A 14,804-nucleotide genomic window follows, 5' to 3' on the forward strand; every position below is an offset into this window, starting at 1 on the left:
GGGAGGGACCCCGGCCCTGGGAGCATGCGCAGAGGACGCTCTCGGAGGGTCGATGGACGATCGGGAGTATTCCCTGACCGCGGCTCAGAAAGCGGTGAAGGACAAATATCCGCCCGTCAGCAAGAAGTACGAATGTGAGTGTAGCTTCGTCTAGTGCCGCCTTTGTGGCGGATCTGTGGGCGGGAGTGACAGGGCCCAGGTCGTTCCCAGTCAAACTGTGGAGGGAGGAGGGATGGTGGCGAGAAGGATTCTGGGTCTGGGGGTGAAGAGGGGGTTGAGATGGAATAGGGTTGGGAGTGGAGTCTAGCACGACTCTTCAAGTTAAGAATCAAACCTAATCCCCTGATCTAAAGTTATAAACATGACTCATTAATTCTCTTGCACAGACCTGCTGAGTTTCTCAAACATTCTCTGTGTTTGGTTAAGAATCAAAAACAAATGTTGTCAGCTCTTCTCAGCCAAGTTAAAAATGGGAAGGGTGCAGTTAGGTCTGGACCTGGAAAAGTTAAGGGGAATGTGCTAATCGCCACCCAGAACATTCAGCCTTCCGTGTATCACCAGACAGTAAAGTATGACATTCCACTAGAACACTGGGAATTATCTCAACCAAGATAAATCGTAGTCACGGTGAGCAATTAAGACACCAGGAAGTGAGCAAATCATCCATAATTGCTTCCAGTATTGTGGGGTAAATTAAACAAATACAGCTCCCAGTATCATTGTTTTCTTTGATATAGTGGGTCATCTTAGTCACCGTACATTATAATCTCATGTATTATAAATCCTTAAAATGACAAGGTTTATAAAAATGACTTTCAGCTTTCAATTTCTGTAACTTTGTTTTTTATTTGTCCTTAGACTTGGACCACACTGCAGATGTACAGTAAGTTCTTAAAATAACTACTTTTTTATGGAAACAGTTAGCTATTGAAAGCCAATTTGGAATACAGTTCTTTGATACTTGGGAAGTAACCTGTAATATCTGAATTTTATGATTCATGTCAGCTTTTATTGCAACTTTGGGATTCCACATTGACTCACTATATAAATTTTGTTGCATCATCTTTCTCATAACAAATGTTTGAATGCTTTGTGTTCCAGATCAACTATTGGTTTTATTGAGCTTTGTATCTTAAAAGTGTATATATAAGCTACCTTCTTCAAAGTATTAAGTTTAATCTTGACATCAACTTAAACTTTATTTAATTGAATTTAAAAAGAATTAAATTTTATCAATCATAGTGATGAAATTACGGGGCTAGGAATTCCAAAATTTATTGTAAGTTTAAACAAATTGTACATGCTGTATTCTCTTTGCAGGAAAATAATTTTATAATTCTCCCAAAATATCAATGTTTCTCTGAAAACTTTGCTGGACTATGTATACTTACAGGAGGATTATCGAAATGGGGAACACATTTAATCTAGTGTTGTGACTGAGGTTTTAATTTTAAGACATGCATATAAAGTGTTCTGCATATTCTACTTGAATTGTGGAACACATGCAGCACCATAATTATAACTTAACTTTGCAAACTGGAACGATCTGTAACGGAAATGTTTTAAGAAATGTCAATATTGGAGTATTTTCAGGCCTTGCTATTGTTGATACCAGTGGGAGCAATTAATATATATTACCTGTTTATACACTTTTTTTTTCATACTGGTTCCTATTAATTGTAATTGGGAAATTTGCAGATATTGTGTATAATGTTTGAGTTGTCTTATTTGTATGCTATATCAACTGATATACAAACAGTAAATATTAGAAATACACCACTGCTCCACAAGCTCTTAAAAGATCAACCAGATCTCCAGTAGTGACTGTTCTTCAAAATTAATTAAAATAGGCTTTGTTACTTTGCAGTCTTTTGTCATACCATTCTATGATCTGATTTCTGTCTGGCTGACCCTTCAGGATTTGTAGTTGAAAGCAATTGACAGCCACTAAGCCACATCATAGTTTGTGATTAGTATAACAGAGTTGGCAATCTGTGTGTTACATTTATGAAACAATTAACTTCCAGTGCTGAAGTCCATGAAATTGCTACTTTTTACAGGTTACATTCATGGGGCGATACATTAGAAGAGGCATTTGAACAGGTTGTAATGGCTATGTTTGGCTATATGACTGACATAGAAACGGTGCAACCATTAACAACAATTGAAGTAGAGGCTGAAGGTAACTATGGTGACGTTCTGTGTACCTTTGAATATATAATTTTTCAATAGACAAAACATTTCCATGACACATTCCCCTTTAGGCTAGTGTGCTTAAGTGTCAGGGCGGTTAGATCATTTCTTTGGTTCCAAATGAATTATTTTGCACGTTTCAAATTCTTTTGAGATGAAGGTATGAGGATACAGGACATAAGTTACTTGGGTTAAGTGTGAGCTTCGAAAGACATTTACTACCCATGAAGTTTGGAGAAGGGGAGAAATGTGAAAGGTAAAACACTGTATTAAACTTGGTACACTTTAGATTAGTGAAGATCCTTTGTGCAATCAAATAATTTTGCTAAAAATAGAATCATTTTCATTAAAAAAGAATTTTTTATAAAGAATTAATTTAATAAGCACTATTCAATCAAGTGGAAAGGTGATCTGGGATGTGATGGCCATTATGACTTTGTCAATCCACAAAATTAGAGGAAGTTCACACTTGCATATTGAGTCCTTGGTCTCTGCTCAATTGCTTGTAGGTACAGAAAGTAACAGTGGGGTACATTCATTAGGAAGGAAGTCAATGGGATTGATGTCTGGTCACAAATATCCTCATCATTAGATGAATGTCCATTAAACTATCAGAGATTCTGTGAGAGAGTTGGTAACATTTTAACCATTAATGGGTAGCAACAAGTTGCTTACCTTACCTGATGGCAAATTATAACAATTTGTTTAAAAAATTCCTGCCAGTGGGTTGGGCAAGCAGTGGCGCAGTTGTTGATTCTACGTTGTCTTTGCTTCAGAAATTTTAAAGTTCATTGAGGCACTCCCTGCAGATCTTGATTTTGTCCTATCCTTTAACAGTCAATTATGCAGATAGTTTGTGTGCGCTGACATTTGGCAGTATGAGTCTTCCACTGCCCTGCCCTGTTCCAGATACAGTCATTGGAATATTTTAGGTGTGGTTCCTTAGTCTGTTATACACGATAGAGGCATTCTGCTAATTGAAGGTGTGGAAGTTGAAATGTAGCCTTACTGCTTTGGTAAGGAGATTCCAATTAAAATTTCTTGTCAGAAAATTGAGGGTATTTTGATAAAGATAATCAGTTACAAGTATTTGCTCTAAAATCAGGACCTTCTTAGTTCCTGGGACTGGATCTAGGCCTGTTTTCAGCAGGTTATACTTTCTGATCAGACATTTTGCTTCCATCTTCACTAGTAGCATCCCAGAAATGGCTGTATATCAGGAATTGAAAAGGTGGGAGGAACTCAAAATTACAATTACCATGGAAGTAATACTGAGTAAATTATTGGAACTATGACTTAACAAGGCCCCAAATCCTGATAGTCTTAAAAGAAGTAACCAGTGAAATATTAATGCATTGGTTCTAATGTTCTACAACTCATTAGATTCAGGAATAGTTTTGTTTAGAATAGAAAATGACTAATGTAACTCCTTTATTCAAAAAGGATGGGAGGTGGAAAGCTGGATACTACATTCTTTGTTAAGTTAATATCTGTCATAAGGAAAGTGTTCAAGTTATTTAAGATGTTATAATGGGGCACTTGTTCAAGGTAATCAGGTGGAGCAGTCATGGTTTTCTCAAAGAGAAATCGTATTTAACCAACTTGTAACTTGTGGTGTAGGTGAAGGGCAACCAGTGAATGTAATATGTTTAGATTTCCAGAAGGCATTTAATACCATGCTGCATCAAATTTTATTATGTAAGATAAAAACCCATGGTGTTGGGAATAATATTTGCTGGAGAAAAGATTGTTTTGCTAACAGGAAACGAAAATAGGAATTTGTGGATCTTTTTCAGACTGGCAGGCTGCCATGAATGGTGTGCCACAAGAATTGGTGCTAGGGCTTCAATTCTTTTTACAATTTATATAAGCGGTTTGGATCAAGGGATCAAAGGTATGCTGAAAACACAAAGGTTGAAAACTGAGCTGTTAGGAAGACATAGGAAGCCTACAAAGGGATATAGATAGGTTGAGTGAGTGGGCAAAGATTTGGTAAATGGAGTGCAATGTGGGAAAGTGTGAAGTTATCCAGTTTGGCAGAAAGAATTAAAAAAAAACACTATTTTTAAATGATAAGAATTTGCAGATCTGAGATGCAGAAAAACCTGGCTGTCCTAGTGTATGAATCATAGAAGGATAGAATGCAGATACAGCAAGTATTCAGGAAAGCTAATATTATGGTTTGTTGTGAGGGGCACTGAATACAAGAGAGGTTATGCTTCAGTTAGACATGGCACTGGTGAGACAGCATCTGGAGTACTGTATTCAGTACTAGTCACTGTACTCACGGAAGTATGTTAATGGATTGGAAGCTGTTCGAAGAAAGTTTACTAATACCTGAAATGAATGAGGCTTATGAGGAAAGGCTAGACAGGATAGGTCTACATCCTCTGGAATTTAGAAGAATCAGAAGTGTCTTAGTTGAAACATAAAAGATCCAGAGGGGACCAACCAGGTGGATGTTGAAAGGATATTTCTTTTTATGGAAGAATCTATAACTAGATCAAAGTTTAAAAATAAGGCAGTGCTAATTTAAAATGTTTCTTTCTGGGAGGGTGGTGAGTTTTTGAATTCCCTTCCTCAAAAGACAGTGGATGTGGAATCCTTAAAATATTTAGAGGCAGAGGTAGGTTCTTGGCTACAAAGGGGATTAAAGATTATCAGAGGTATAAAGGAATGTATAGTTGATGTTAAAATCTGATCAGCTATGATCTTATTGAATGATGAAGCAGGCTCAAAGGGCCAAGTTGTCTACTCTTGTTCCTTGTTCACATGCATAGTTCAACTGGAACTACTGGGGGATGGATTCCTATTCCTCCTGGAACAACTGTCCATAAAGTTTGCCGGGTGTTTCCAACCAGATTGAGTCACCCTCAGTGCTTCCTTTTAGCAGCTGGCACTTCACACCACCCACAGAATGGAATTTCCAACCTTCCTACCTCAAGAAATCAATGCTATAATTGCAGAAAATATTTGTTACTACCTGATGACTGACCATTTTGGGTTTTTTTTCAGTATTTGTTGATGTAAAATACAGGAATCAGTAGAAAATGAAATTAATGCCCTTGAAGATCTCCTAATTTTCCTCTTTCAGACTCTCCAGAGTCTACAGTTTGTGCTTTGTACAATTACAACAGATTTTCAGTTGTTTATGAGACAATGTCTTCAAAGCTCTAATACAATATTCCTTGCAGATTTTATTATCTTATCAGGACACCATTTGAACAAATAGGCATTGTTTTTCTCTGGCAGATGTTCAGTGAAAACTGACTGCTGGTTACCAAGTTTTGTATAAGCATATATCTGTAACAAAAAAAGGAACTACTAGAAACTTAGAGACCAAATCAGCATCTGTGGAGAGACCAGGCAAGCCAGTGTTTCCAGTGTAGGAGCTTTGTTTTCCATCATTTTATTGAAGTGGAGCATCATTTGACTTTGTCAAGTGACTAACTGGTTGTATCCTGATCACCAGAGTTTGGTATATTTTCTAGTTTCAAGGTCCTGGAAGTGCTTGCATAATATGAAATAAAATTACTGTTTGATATTCTATTGTAACTTATTTATCTTTGTTTTGTCTGTTTTCTCTTAGGACATGATATGTTGTCTCTGCTCTACAATTTTATGGATGAATGGCTCTATCGATTCAGCGCAGAAATGTTTTTCATTCCAAGGGTCAGTGATCGTTTTAAGATTGAAGTTAGATAGATGTGAACTGACATTAAAACTTATCTCATTAAGCACTTGGGAATAATTCAGTAATTTTAAACTGCGGCTGTGATGGGTGTTGTGAAATGCCTGTTTTAAACATTTAGAGGGTTTATAGGGATATGGGCCAAATGCTGGCAAATGGAACTAGATTTATTTAGGATATCTGGTCGGCACGGGACAAGTTGGATCAAAGTGTCTGTTTGTGTTGTATATCTCTATGATGCTATGACACAACCAGAAGAGTTGGCAATTTAAGTTCAACCCCACTTGTCTGCCCTGGTCAGGTTTGTTGATGTCAAGCTGTGTGGTTGCCTCTCTTGCACAGGCTTATTGGCCTAGGCAGGCATCACCTCAAACACTGTTTAACAGCAAGAAGTCAGACTGAATACAACTGAGACTTCGTATGAGCCGATCAACATGGAGAGACTTCACCTCATGGAGACACCTTCACTGTAGCATTTGCAACTTGGTTATGAAGGGGACAAGTTACTGATGAAGTTTTTACTCACCAGAGTTTGAGGGAAGCAGTCTAACTGCCACGTACATGTGTATCAATAGTTGTTTTTGTGAACACATATCTCTCCTGTTTTTGGCTATCACAATTGTATCCATGAACGTAATTCCAACAGGTTGGGGGAGTTGATGAGAATTTATTACATGCTAATGAATCCAGAAGGGGTTCCCGACCATGAAGGTCAGGAAAGCTGACGAACCTGAAAGGTTCATTCTTATTCTTTGCATATGGGATGTGGGTGTCGCTGGCTGGGTCAGCACTTGCTGCCCATCCCTAAGTGCCTCTTGAGAAGTTAATGAAGTACCTTCTTGAACCAGTGCAGTACTTGGAATGTATGGACTTCCACGGTACTGTAGAAAGGCAGTTTCATGATTTTGACCCAGTGACAGTGAAGGAACATAGCTTCTGAGAACTTAATGGCAAAACAATAAACCCAGCCCCATCAGGCAACAGAATTTTTGCCTCCGATTTAATGAAGTTCCATTGCCCGTCCTACTTTTAAAGTGAGTCTGGAAAGTTCCACCCCAGGTATTGATCACGTGAACCTTCCCTGAATTATCTGCAGTGCATTTACATCCTTTCTTAGATAATGAAACCAAAACTGCATACAGCACTCTAGATGTGGGCTCACAAATGTTATATACAACTTTAGCAAAGCATCCCTACTTTTATATTCCATTCCCCTTGCAATAAACAACAGTATTCCATTTGTCTCCTAATCAGTTACTCATTTTAGCTATTCATTTACTAGGCACTCTCGATTCCTCTGTGCCTACTTATTCTTTTGGCCTAATCATTGGGTTATATTGAAAATTACCCATTAATGTTCTATGTTCACATGAAAAAATAGTATACTGGAGGATATGCAGTAAAGACCTAAAATAATTAAAAAGAATAAAATAAATCATTCTTGAAACAGCAGTTTGCATTTAAAGTGTTCGTAAAATCCGGCACTGTTTCAGAGATATAAAAAATAACCGTCGCCAAACCAAAGAAGGGGATTAGGAAGGATAATTAAAATGCTTCAAAGATGGCAATCTTAAGGAAGAGAAGGTGGTGAGTAAGCAGTAAGATTTAGAGATGGAATTGGAGTGTCAACTCCAGGCCCCTAAAGTATAGCCCCCAAAAGAGCAAAGGAGTTGGACAATGTTAAAATACACTTGTAACCTGTGCACTAGCATTAGTTTTATAAAACATTGCATGAGGTTGTTGGGATTCAGTCTGTAATCTGTGTGTTTCTGCACTGATTTACTATATGAACTCGAGATTAAAACTTAAATTATCTGCAAAGTACTCTTGAGAAAGCAGTTTTTGTTTTTTTAAAAAAAAATGTTTTGTACAAAAATTTGAGCTAAAATTTCACTTTTTTTTTGTGAACTTTAATTGTTTGGCTGTTGGGGTGTACTTTATGTGATGATAAATGCAAGTACCATTTAGAAAACTATAATAGTTCTTCCATTTCCTCCACACTTCAAATACTTGAGCTGTGCTAAAATTGAAAGGTTACAGTGTGAAAAAAATGAAGGTGAACTTGCTTCTCACATGCTGTGCTGGAATAGTGGCCTTACATTCCACTTTCTGACATGAGATGTTATGAAGTGTTTTTCTCTCCAGTCATTGCCTCTTTGCTTGAGGGAAGTTGTATGGGTGCCTTTGGTCACCGTGTTTCAGTTCTTAAACTTAAATAGTATTGGCAAGTTGTCCCATTTGACCTCATTTCTGTTCGCAGTCAATCGGGCACAAACTGCTGAAGCAGAGGCTGCTGAATGGCAATCGCCCTTAATTTCTCCATTCCTCTTCTGGGGCTGCTGAGGCCACTTGTAATCCTAGATATCCGACCTCCTGTCATGCCTGTGATGAACTCACTCAGTACAAACTGCAGCTGGGATCTGGAGCCTTCTTGATCTTTTGATCAATTTAACCCTTAGAGGAGCTACCATAACTATAAATTGAAAAATCCTTTCTTTTTTTTTTAGTAATGCGTATGCTGACTGTTCAAATAATTCAACAAAATGACTGTTTGTTTTTCTTTGTAAATGTTAGTACTATAATAGTCTAAACTACCAATTTCAACAACAAATTCACTGTAGTTTATCAGAAATTCCTGATTTCTAACTGTCAATGAAGATTTTTTTTAAAAGTTGCTATTCTTTACTGTCTTGAGTTTCTCTTTCAGGAGATGAAAGTGATTCACATGGATAGAGTTAATTATAAGATTCGATCAATTGGGTAGGTACAATAACAAAACTTGAACAATTTGGTATATCAACCATTAATCTAAACTACTGCAAATTTAGAGAATTGATGATCTGAGCCCAACTGGTTATTTGGAATGTGTATACTGTCACTGAAATACTCCATTTTGTTTCCTTCCTGGACTTCAATCTCGTATATAATTTAATGTTTAAAGTTTTTACTTTCCCTCAAAGCATTTCTCCACCTGTGATTTGTAAAATGACAGGTTCCTGTGCAACTCTATTACCATTATGAGAAGTGTCAGCCAAATGCTGCTGCTTGGAAGTAAGTTATTGGTTCCCAGCCTGACTTGCCTAACTACTTTGTGACCAGCTTGAGTGACATTTGTAGAAGTCTAAAGCTGGACTGTCTGGTTGTTGCTTCAGCAAGGGCAGACCTAAAGACAGCCAAAAAAAAAAACAAAGTTGAGACGGGATGTAGCATTCTAGCTGGTTATTAATCTTATATTTATGTTCAAAATATAATATTTTCAACACTTTAAAAATTGGTGACAGTAATATGTGCAGTTTTATTATTTCAAGCATAACTCCAATCTAAAATATTCAAGGAAATTTATGGGCACAAAATCCTGTTCTAAAGTAATTAAAAAATTTGAATAGTGATCATATTCAGTCGGTGTTATGGTTTGACTTGTCATTTTCGTATGTATTTTTTTTAATCACTTGAGTATTATGACTGAAACTTTATCAGGGAAGAAAGAAGAAATCTAACGGGTGGACTGAAATTAGATTTTTTTTTTTCCATTTTAACTTTGGGATAAGTATTCCCAAGTATTGAAAATCAGTTTAACATCAAATACACACTATTAGAGCATGTGTTTAGATTCTAATTTAATATTATTTATTATTAAATTTTAATAAATTATATATGTAAATATTAAACTGTGGATAGCACTATTGTAGTTCATTTAAATGTGCCCACTTAACTAGTGTTTTAAGAATATTCAACCTTTTATCCTTTCCCTAATAGCAATTAGGTGGACCTCCAAAGTATATTTCCTAATGGGAGGTGCATAATAAGATGGTTGTTTGTAAGTATGCTTGATTTCTATTAACTCACTCAAAATCTAACCAGAGGTGCTTTATTTTTCCTATAAGGTGGGGAGAAGAGTTTGATTTGGGCAAACATCCTCAGGTAAGACTAGGATATTTTACTTTTCATTTTACACCATCTCTATTTACTATTTGTTAGTTGAGGAATTGACTAAAATTGATTCAGCCACTTCTTTACTCTTCCAGGGCACTGAAGTCAAAGCCATCACATACTCAGCGATGCAGATCCATGAAGAAGAGAAACCTCAAATTTTTGTCATAGTTGATATTTGATTTTCATTTAAATGGTTTTTATTTTTTCTTGTGTATTTTGAAATGTGTGTGGTGTAAACTTTGACTTTTTCTTGAAATAACTGATTTCAGATAGTGTAAGTAAGATAAGTGCCACTATCAGGAGAACAGTCTCAACTATTTATGTTTAAGATCCACCCCTTTCAATTTATTAAAGAACTCACAATAACAGAGGTAACAGAAGAACCAGGTTTTCTATAGTCTGTCTTTTTTAGTGAAACATAATCAGACTGGATGATTTGGCAAACTGTAGATGGATCTACTGAACTGGACTGCTGTGTCCCATCTACTAGAAATACTAGTCCAACAAATCAAGAGCAATTCTGAATTTCACCTGTTTTTTCTTTTAACGTAATTTTCACCTTGTTGAAATGGATGAATTCTTAAAATTTCCTTCAGAAAGGACTGAAAGAACTGGCAATGTCAGTGCTGTTGGATAGACCGTCTTGAAGATTGACTGAAGTTGCAGTTATTGTTAGTGAAAATTTACACTGTTTTTATTGCATATGTAACCTTTACAAATTAAAAGACATGACCGAGAAATCTGAATGACACTTTCAGTGAATCCCAAATCATTTCATGAACAGTGCAATAGGGATTACTTTTCCACACAGCAATGTAATGTTTTAATGAGACTTGTACTCAATGCTACAGATGGTTCAGGATAAAACAAAAATGTAATGCACCATCAACTTTTTCTGCACATTCAATGTTAAATATGGGTTTGGGAAAATAAAATGCTAAACAATCACAATAGTAATACACAAGAGTGTCTTTTCTATTGCTAAATCATTGAGGCAGTGGGATAGAATCTTTAATTCTTTGTTTATATATAATTAAAATTGAGCTTCTTTAATTCTATGTAACTTTGTTTTACAGAAGTTCTATGATGCCACCAATTTACAAAATAATTTAAAACAAAAAGTTGCAAATCTGAAACAAGCAAAATCAGAAATTGCTGGAGAAACTCAGGCAGCATCTGTGGAGAGAAAACAGGATTAACATTTTGAGTCCAGGGACCCTTCGCTCTAACAGTTCTGAAGAAGATTCACTGGACTCCAATGTTAGCTTTGCTTTCTGTCCTCAAATGCTGTGACCTGTTAAGTTTCTTCAGTATTTTCTATTTTAATTTATTACAATAGAATTAGATATTTTGGATTGCTTCAACCAATCCACAAAGAATTGGCCTTTATAATTATGCCAATTTATTATTTAAGCTATGCTGGATTTTTCAGCTTTACAAAAAATATTGTTTTGATTTTAAGTTTTATAATAAAGCTGTTAAAATAATGTCTGATGTCAAAATGATCATGTTCATTTAGCCGTGACTTCTGTGGCATTGCTCATTAGAGTGTTTATCACATTTACATGCGTAACTTACACTCTTTCAGTTGTAGTCCATTGGTGATAAATACTTTGCCCTGTGGCATGATGTGAATACAAGCCTTTTTCTTTAAGAACAGTCGTGTTACACCTCAGACAGTTTCCAGAAAGCAAGACAGAGTTAGTACAATTTTTGTCGCATACCCACTTCCGTTCCTGCCTTCAGTGGGGGTTAAAATGTTTTCTTCATACAAGCATACTAGACAGGAGCAGAAGTAGGCCATTCAGCCCTCAACCTTGCTCTGCCATTGGATGACATCATCACAGATCTGTTTGTGTTTTGAATTCCACATTCCCTTCCATCCTGGATAACTTTAGAATGAGATTGACTCACGTTAGCAAAGTGAATCAATCTGAAAAATATTGAATGGCTTGAAACAACAAGTTTTAAAACTGCACAATGTCTCACCCAGTCTCTTTCCTAGTTTTAAAACAGAATATTCTCGTTCTAGACTGACCCAAAAGAGGAAACATTCTTTTCATGTTCACCTTGTATAGACTTTTTAGAATCTTATACATTTGACTTTAGTCACCCCTCACTTTTCTAGACTCCAGTGGAAATAAACCCAATCTGTCCAACCTCTCCTCGACCAATCATTCCAGCTGTCCACTCTGAAGAGCCCCCAAAGCCTGTAGGTCCTACTTTAAATAAGACCAAAACTGCACAGTGTGCTTGAAATGTAGTCTCAAGAATGCCCTGTGCCACTGAAGTAAGACATCCTTACTACTTTGTTGAAAAATTTTTAAAGCATATCTTACACATTTTACACCTGTGAAACACCAGAGAGATGTAGAAGTGCTAGGCCAAGTATCAACCTATTGAATGGCATCAGGAACACGCCTTGTAAAACTAACAAGTCCAGCAGCAAATAAAAACAAAATTCTCGAGCACCTCAGCAAGTCTGGCAGCTTCTGAGTTGAAAGCACCAGAGTTAATTTTTTAAATTAATTATGACTTCCAAATTAGTGTGGAACTTGAACCTGGAGGTTTTGCACAAAGGCTGGGACGTTATCAATGCCTTCCAGTCTTGCCTCAAATTTTAGACAAGTGTGTTTTTATAACCATTTCACCGAAATCTTGAGTTTGTGAAACAGCAGTAAAATCTAAGGAATTTTTATGTGAATACAAAGTAATATCTGTGCCTGCCTACAGATGGCAGTAGCAATCTTAGACCATGTGCTTGATTTATCACTATGGCCTTCTTCTCGAGCATTAGTCTGAGGAGTTATCATGTAATGATTACAGGTCTGAAAGAAGCCATTTGGCCTGTTGACTGTACCAGCTCTCTGTTAGGAAGAAAAATAGTCATCTCTTTTTCTGTAGACCTGCAGACATTTTCTCCTTGGGTGCTGCATCTGCATCAGACATTGCATTCCAGATCATAATGTAAAAAATAATTATCAATATTGATGAAAGAACCAAATACCTAAAATTACTGTTCTCTAATTCTCAATCCCACTACCAATGGAAACAGTTATCCTGCCTGATTTTGAACAGCATACAATTTTAACTCTACGTCCTTTAAGGAGAATAAACCCTGATTTTCTAACCTTCCAACTAACTGAAATGGAACAACATTATGAATTTATTAATTTTTAAAGAAAGTGCCAGCTGAGCAGAGGAAGCATTTAAATTGGTAATAGCTGATGTTTGTGATTTTACAATTTGTCTCAGAATTGTTGACTGCATCAACAGCTATATGATAAATTATATTTGTATAGCATCTATGCATATGAAATATATTGCATTTCCAAAAATCTGTTCAATGAGGTACAGTATATTAGGCTGTTTAATAAGGGAAGGGCCTGTGTGTTGGACGACGGAGTTGGAATAAGGGGGGGTTTTTCAGGATGGCACCCTGTAACTAGTGGAGTGCTTCAAGAATCAGTGCTGGGACTTCAATTATTTACAATATAAATTAGCAATTTGGATGAGGAAGGTGAATGTAGTATAGCCAAGTTTGCTCAAGGCTCAAAAAGTAGGTGGAAGGCAAGTGTTGAGGATGACTTCGAGTTTACAGAGGGGTATAGCTAGGTTAAGTGAGCAGGTTAAAAATTTGGCAGATAAACCAAAAAGTGGGAAAATGAGAGGTTATGTATTTTGGTGGGAAAAATAGAGGAGATGAATATTATTTGAGTGGAGAAAGGCTGCAGAAAGCTACAGAACAGATGGATTTGGGATTGTTTGTCCATTAATCACAAAAAGCTAACATTCAAGTGCAGCAGGTGATAGGGAAGGCAAATGGATTGTTGGCCTTTACTTCAAAGGGACTGTAGTATAAAAATAAGGAACTCTTGCTAAAACTACACTTACACAGTTTACTAACTTTATTTATCTTCTTCTTGAACTTGACCAAAGTTAACCTGTCCTCCTCTACAATTGTATTTTTACATATTTATTTTGACTGCATGTTTGGACACATATAGTGGAAGTCAGAATGGATTTTCATAGTTTTAAATATTTTACCTGGCTGGGTTTTAGCTAATTAATCTAAACGTCAGGTAGAAGATACAGAAGCTTGAACACATGCACCAGCAGGTTCAAGAACAGCTTCTTCCCTGCTGTTATTAGACTGCTGAATGGGTTCTCTAACTTCAAATAATGCCTAGTGCACATCCAGTCTGATGTAACCTGTATGCCTTACTCTGTCCAAGTTCTTTTTTCGCCCTATGATCTGTATGTTCTTGCTTACTATGATCTGCCTGTATGGCTCGCAAACAAAGCTTTTCACTGTACTTAGGTACACGTGACAATAAATCAAATCAAATCAAATCAAACCTTCCTGATTTGACTTGAGAAACCTGTCTGGCTAACTCTTTATTGCCTGAGCATGACCAGATAAGTACACACCAAAGAACATAGACACAGGAGCAGGCTATTCAGTCCATTGAGCCTGTTCCAACACTCAATAAGATCATGGCTGATCTGTGACCTCACACCATATGCTTGCCTTTGGCCCTTAGTCCTTAATACTTTTGCTTAACAAAACAAAAATCACTCTTAGATTTTAAATTAACAACTGATGTAGCATCAACTACCAATTGTGGAAGAGAGTTCCAAACCACTTCCCCCCCCCACTTTGTGTGGAGTTTATTTGATTCAAAACCTTTGTTATAATCAAGCAAGGAGGGGAACCATACAATCCCTCCTTAACTGGTCCTAGCAGGGTGCATAACCAGCCTAGCCATAGTGAGCACATGGCAGTCTTTTGAACCTTGAAGGTCTGGGGTTGTGATTTATAGTAAGTAACAGTGGGATTGGGAAAATAGCCCTGTCTGAGAAATCTACTTTCCTCTAATTCTGGTCTCTTAAGCATCCCTATTTGTAATCACTTCGTCATTGATGGCTATGCCATCAAATGTCTGAGCCTTGGGCTTTATAATTCCTTCTCTAAATCTCTCTGCCT

At 36.7% G+C, this 14,804-nt stretch overlaps 1 protein-coding gene across 1 annotated transcript; it reads left to right on the forward strand.

The window, feature by feature from the left end:
* Window position 1: 1 nt before the first annotated feature.
* On the forward strand, window positions 2–10,778 carry zbtb8os (zinc finger and BTB domain containing 8 opposite strand). Its single transcript, XM_020516656.2, has 7 exons — window positions 2–134; window positions 859–883; window positions 2,061–2,182; window positions 5,783–5,865; window positions 8,592–8,644; window positions 9,769–9,805; window positions 9,910–10,778. The coding sequence occupies exons 1-7, from the start codon at window positions 53–55 to the stop codon at window positions 9,994–9,996; spliced, it is 489 nt and encodes a 162-aa protein (XP_020372245.1). The 5' UTR covers window positions 2–52; the 3' UTR covers window positions 9,997–10,778.
* The last annotated feature ends 4,026 nt before the right edge of the window (window positions 10,779–14,804 follow it).

The sequence above is a fragment of the Rhincodon typus genome, chromosome 27, assembly GCF_021869965.1.
Source record: "Rhincodon typus isolate 14 chromosome 27, sRhiTyp1.1, whole genome shotgun sequence".
NCBI classification, from domain to species: domain Eukaryota; kingdom Metazoa; phylum Chordata; class Chondrichthyes; order Orectolobiformes; family Rhincodontidae; genus Rhincodon; species Rhincodon typus.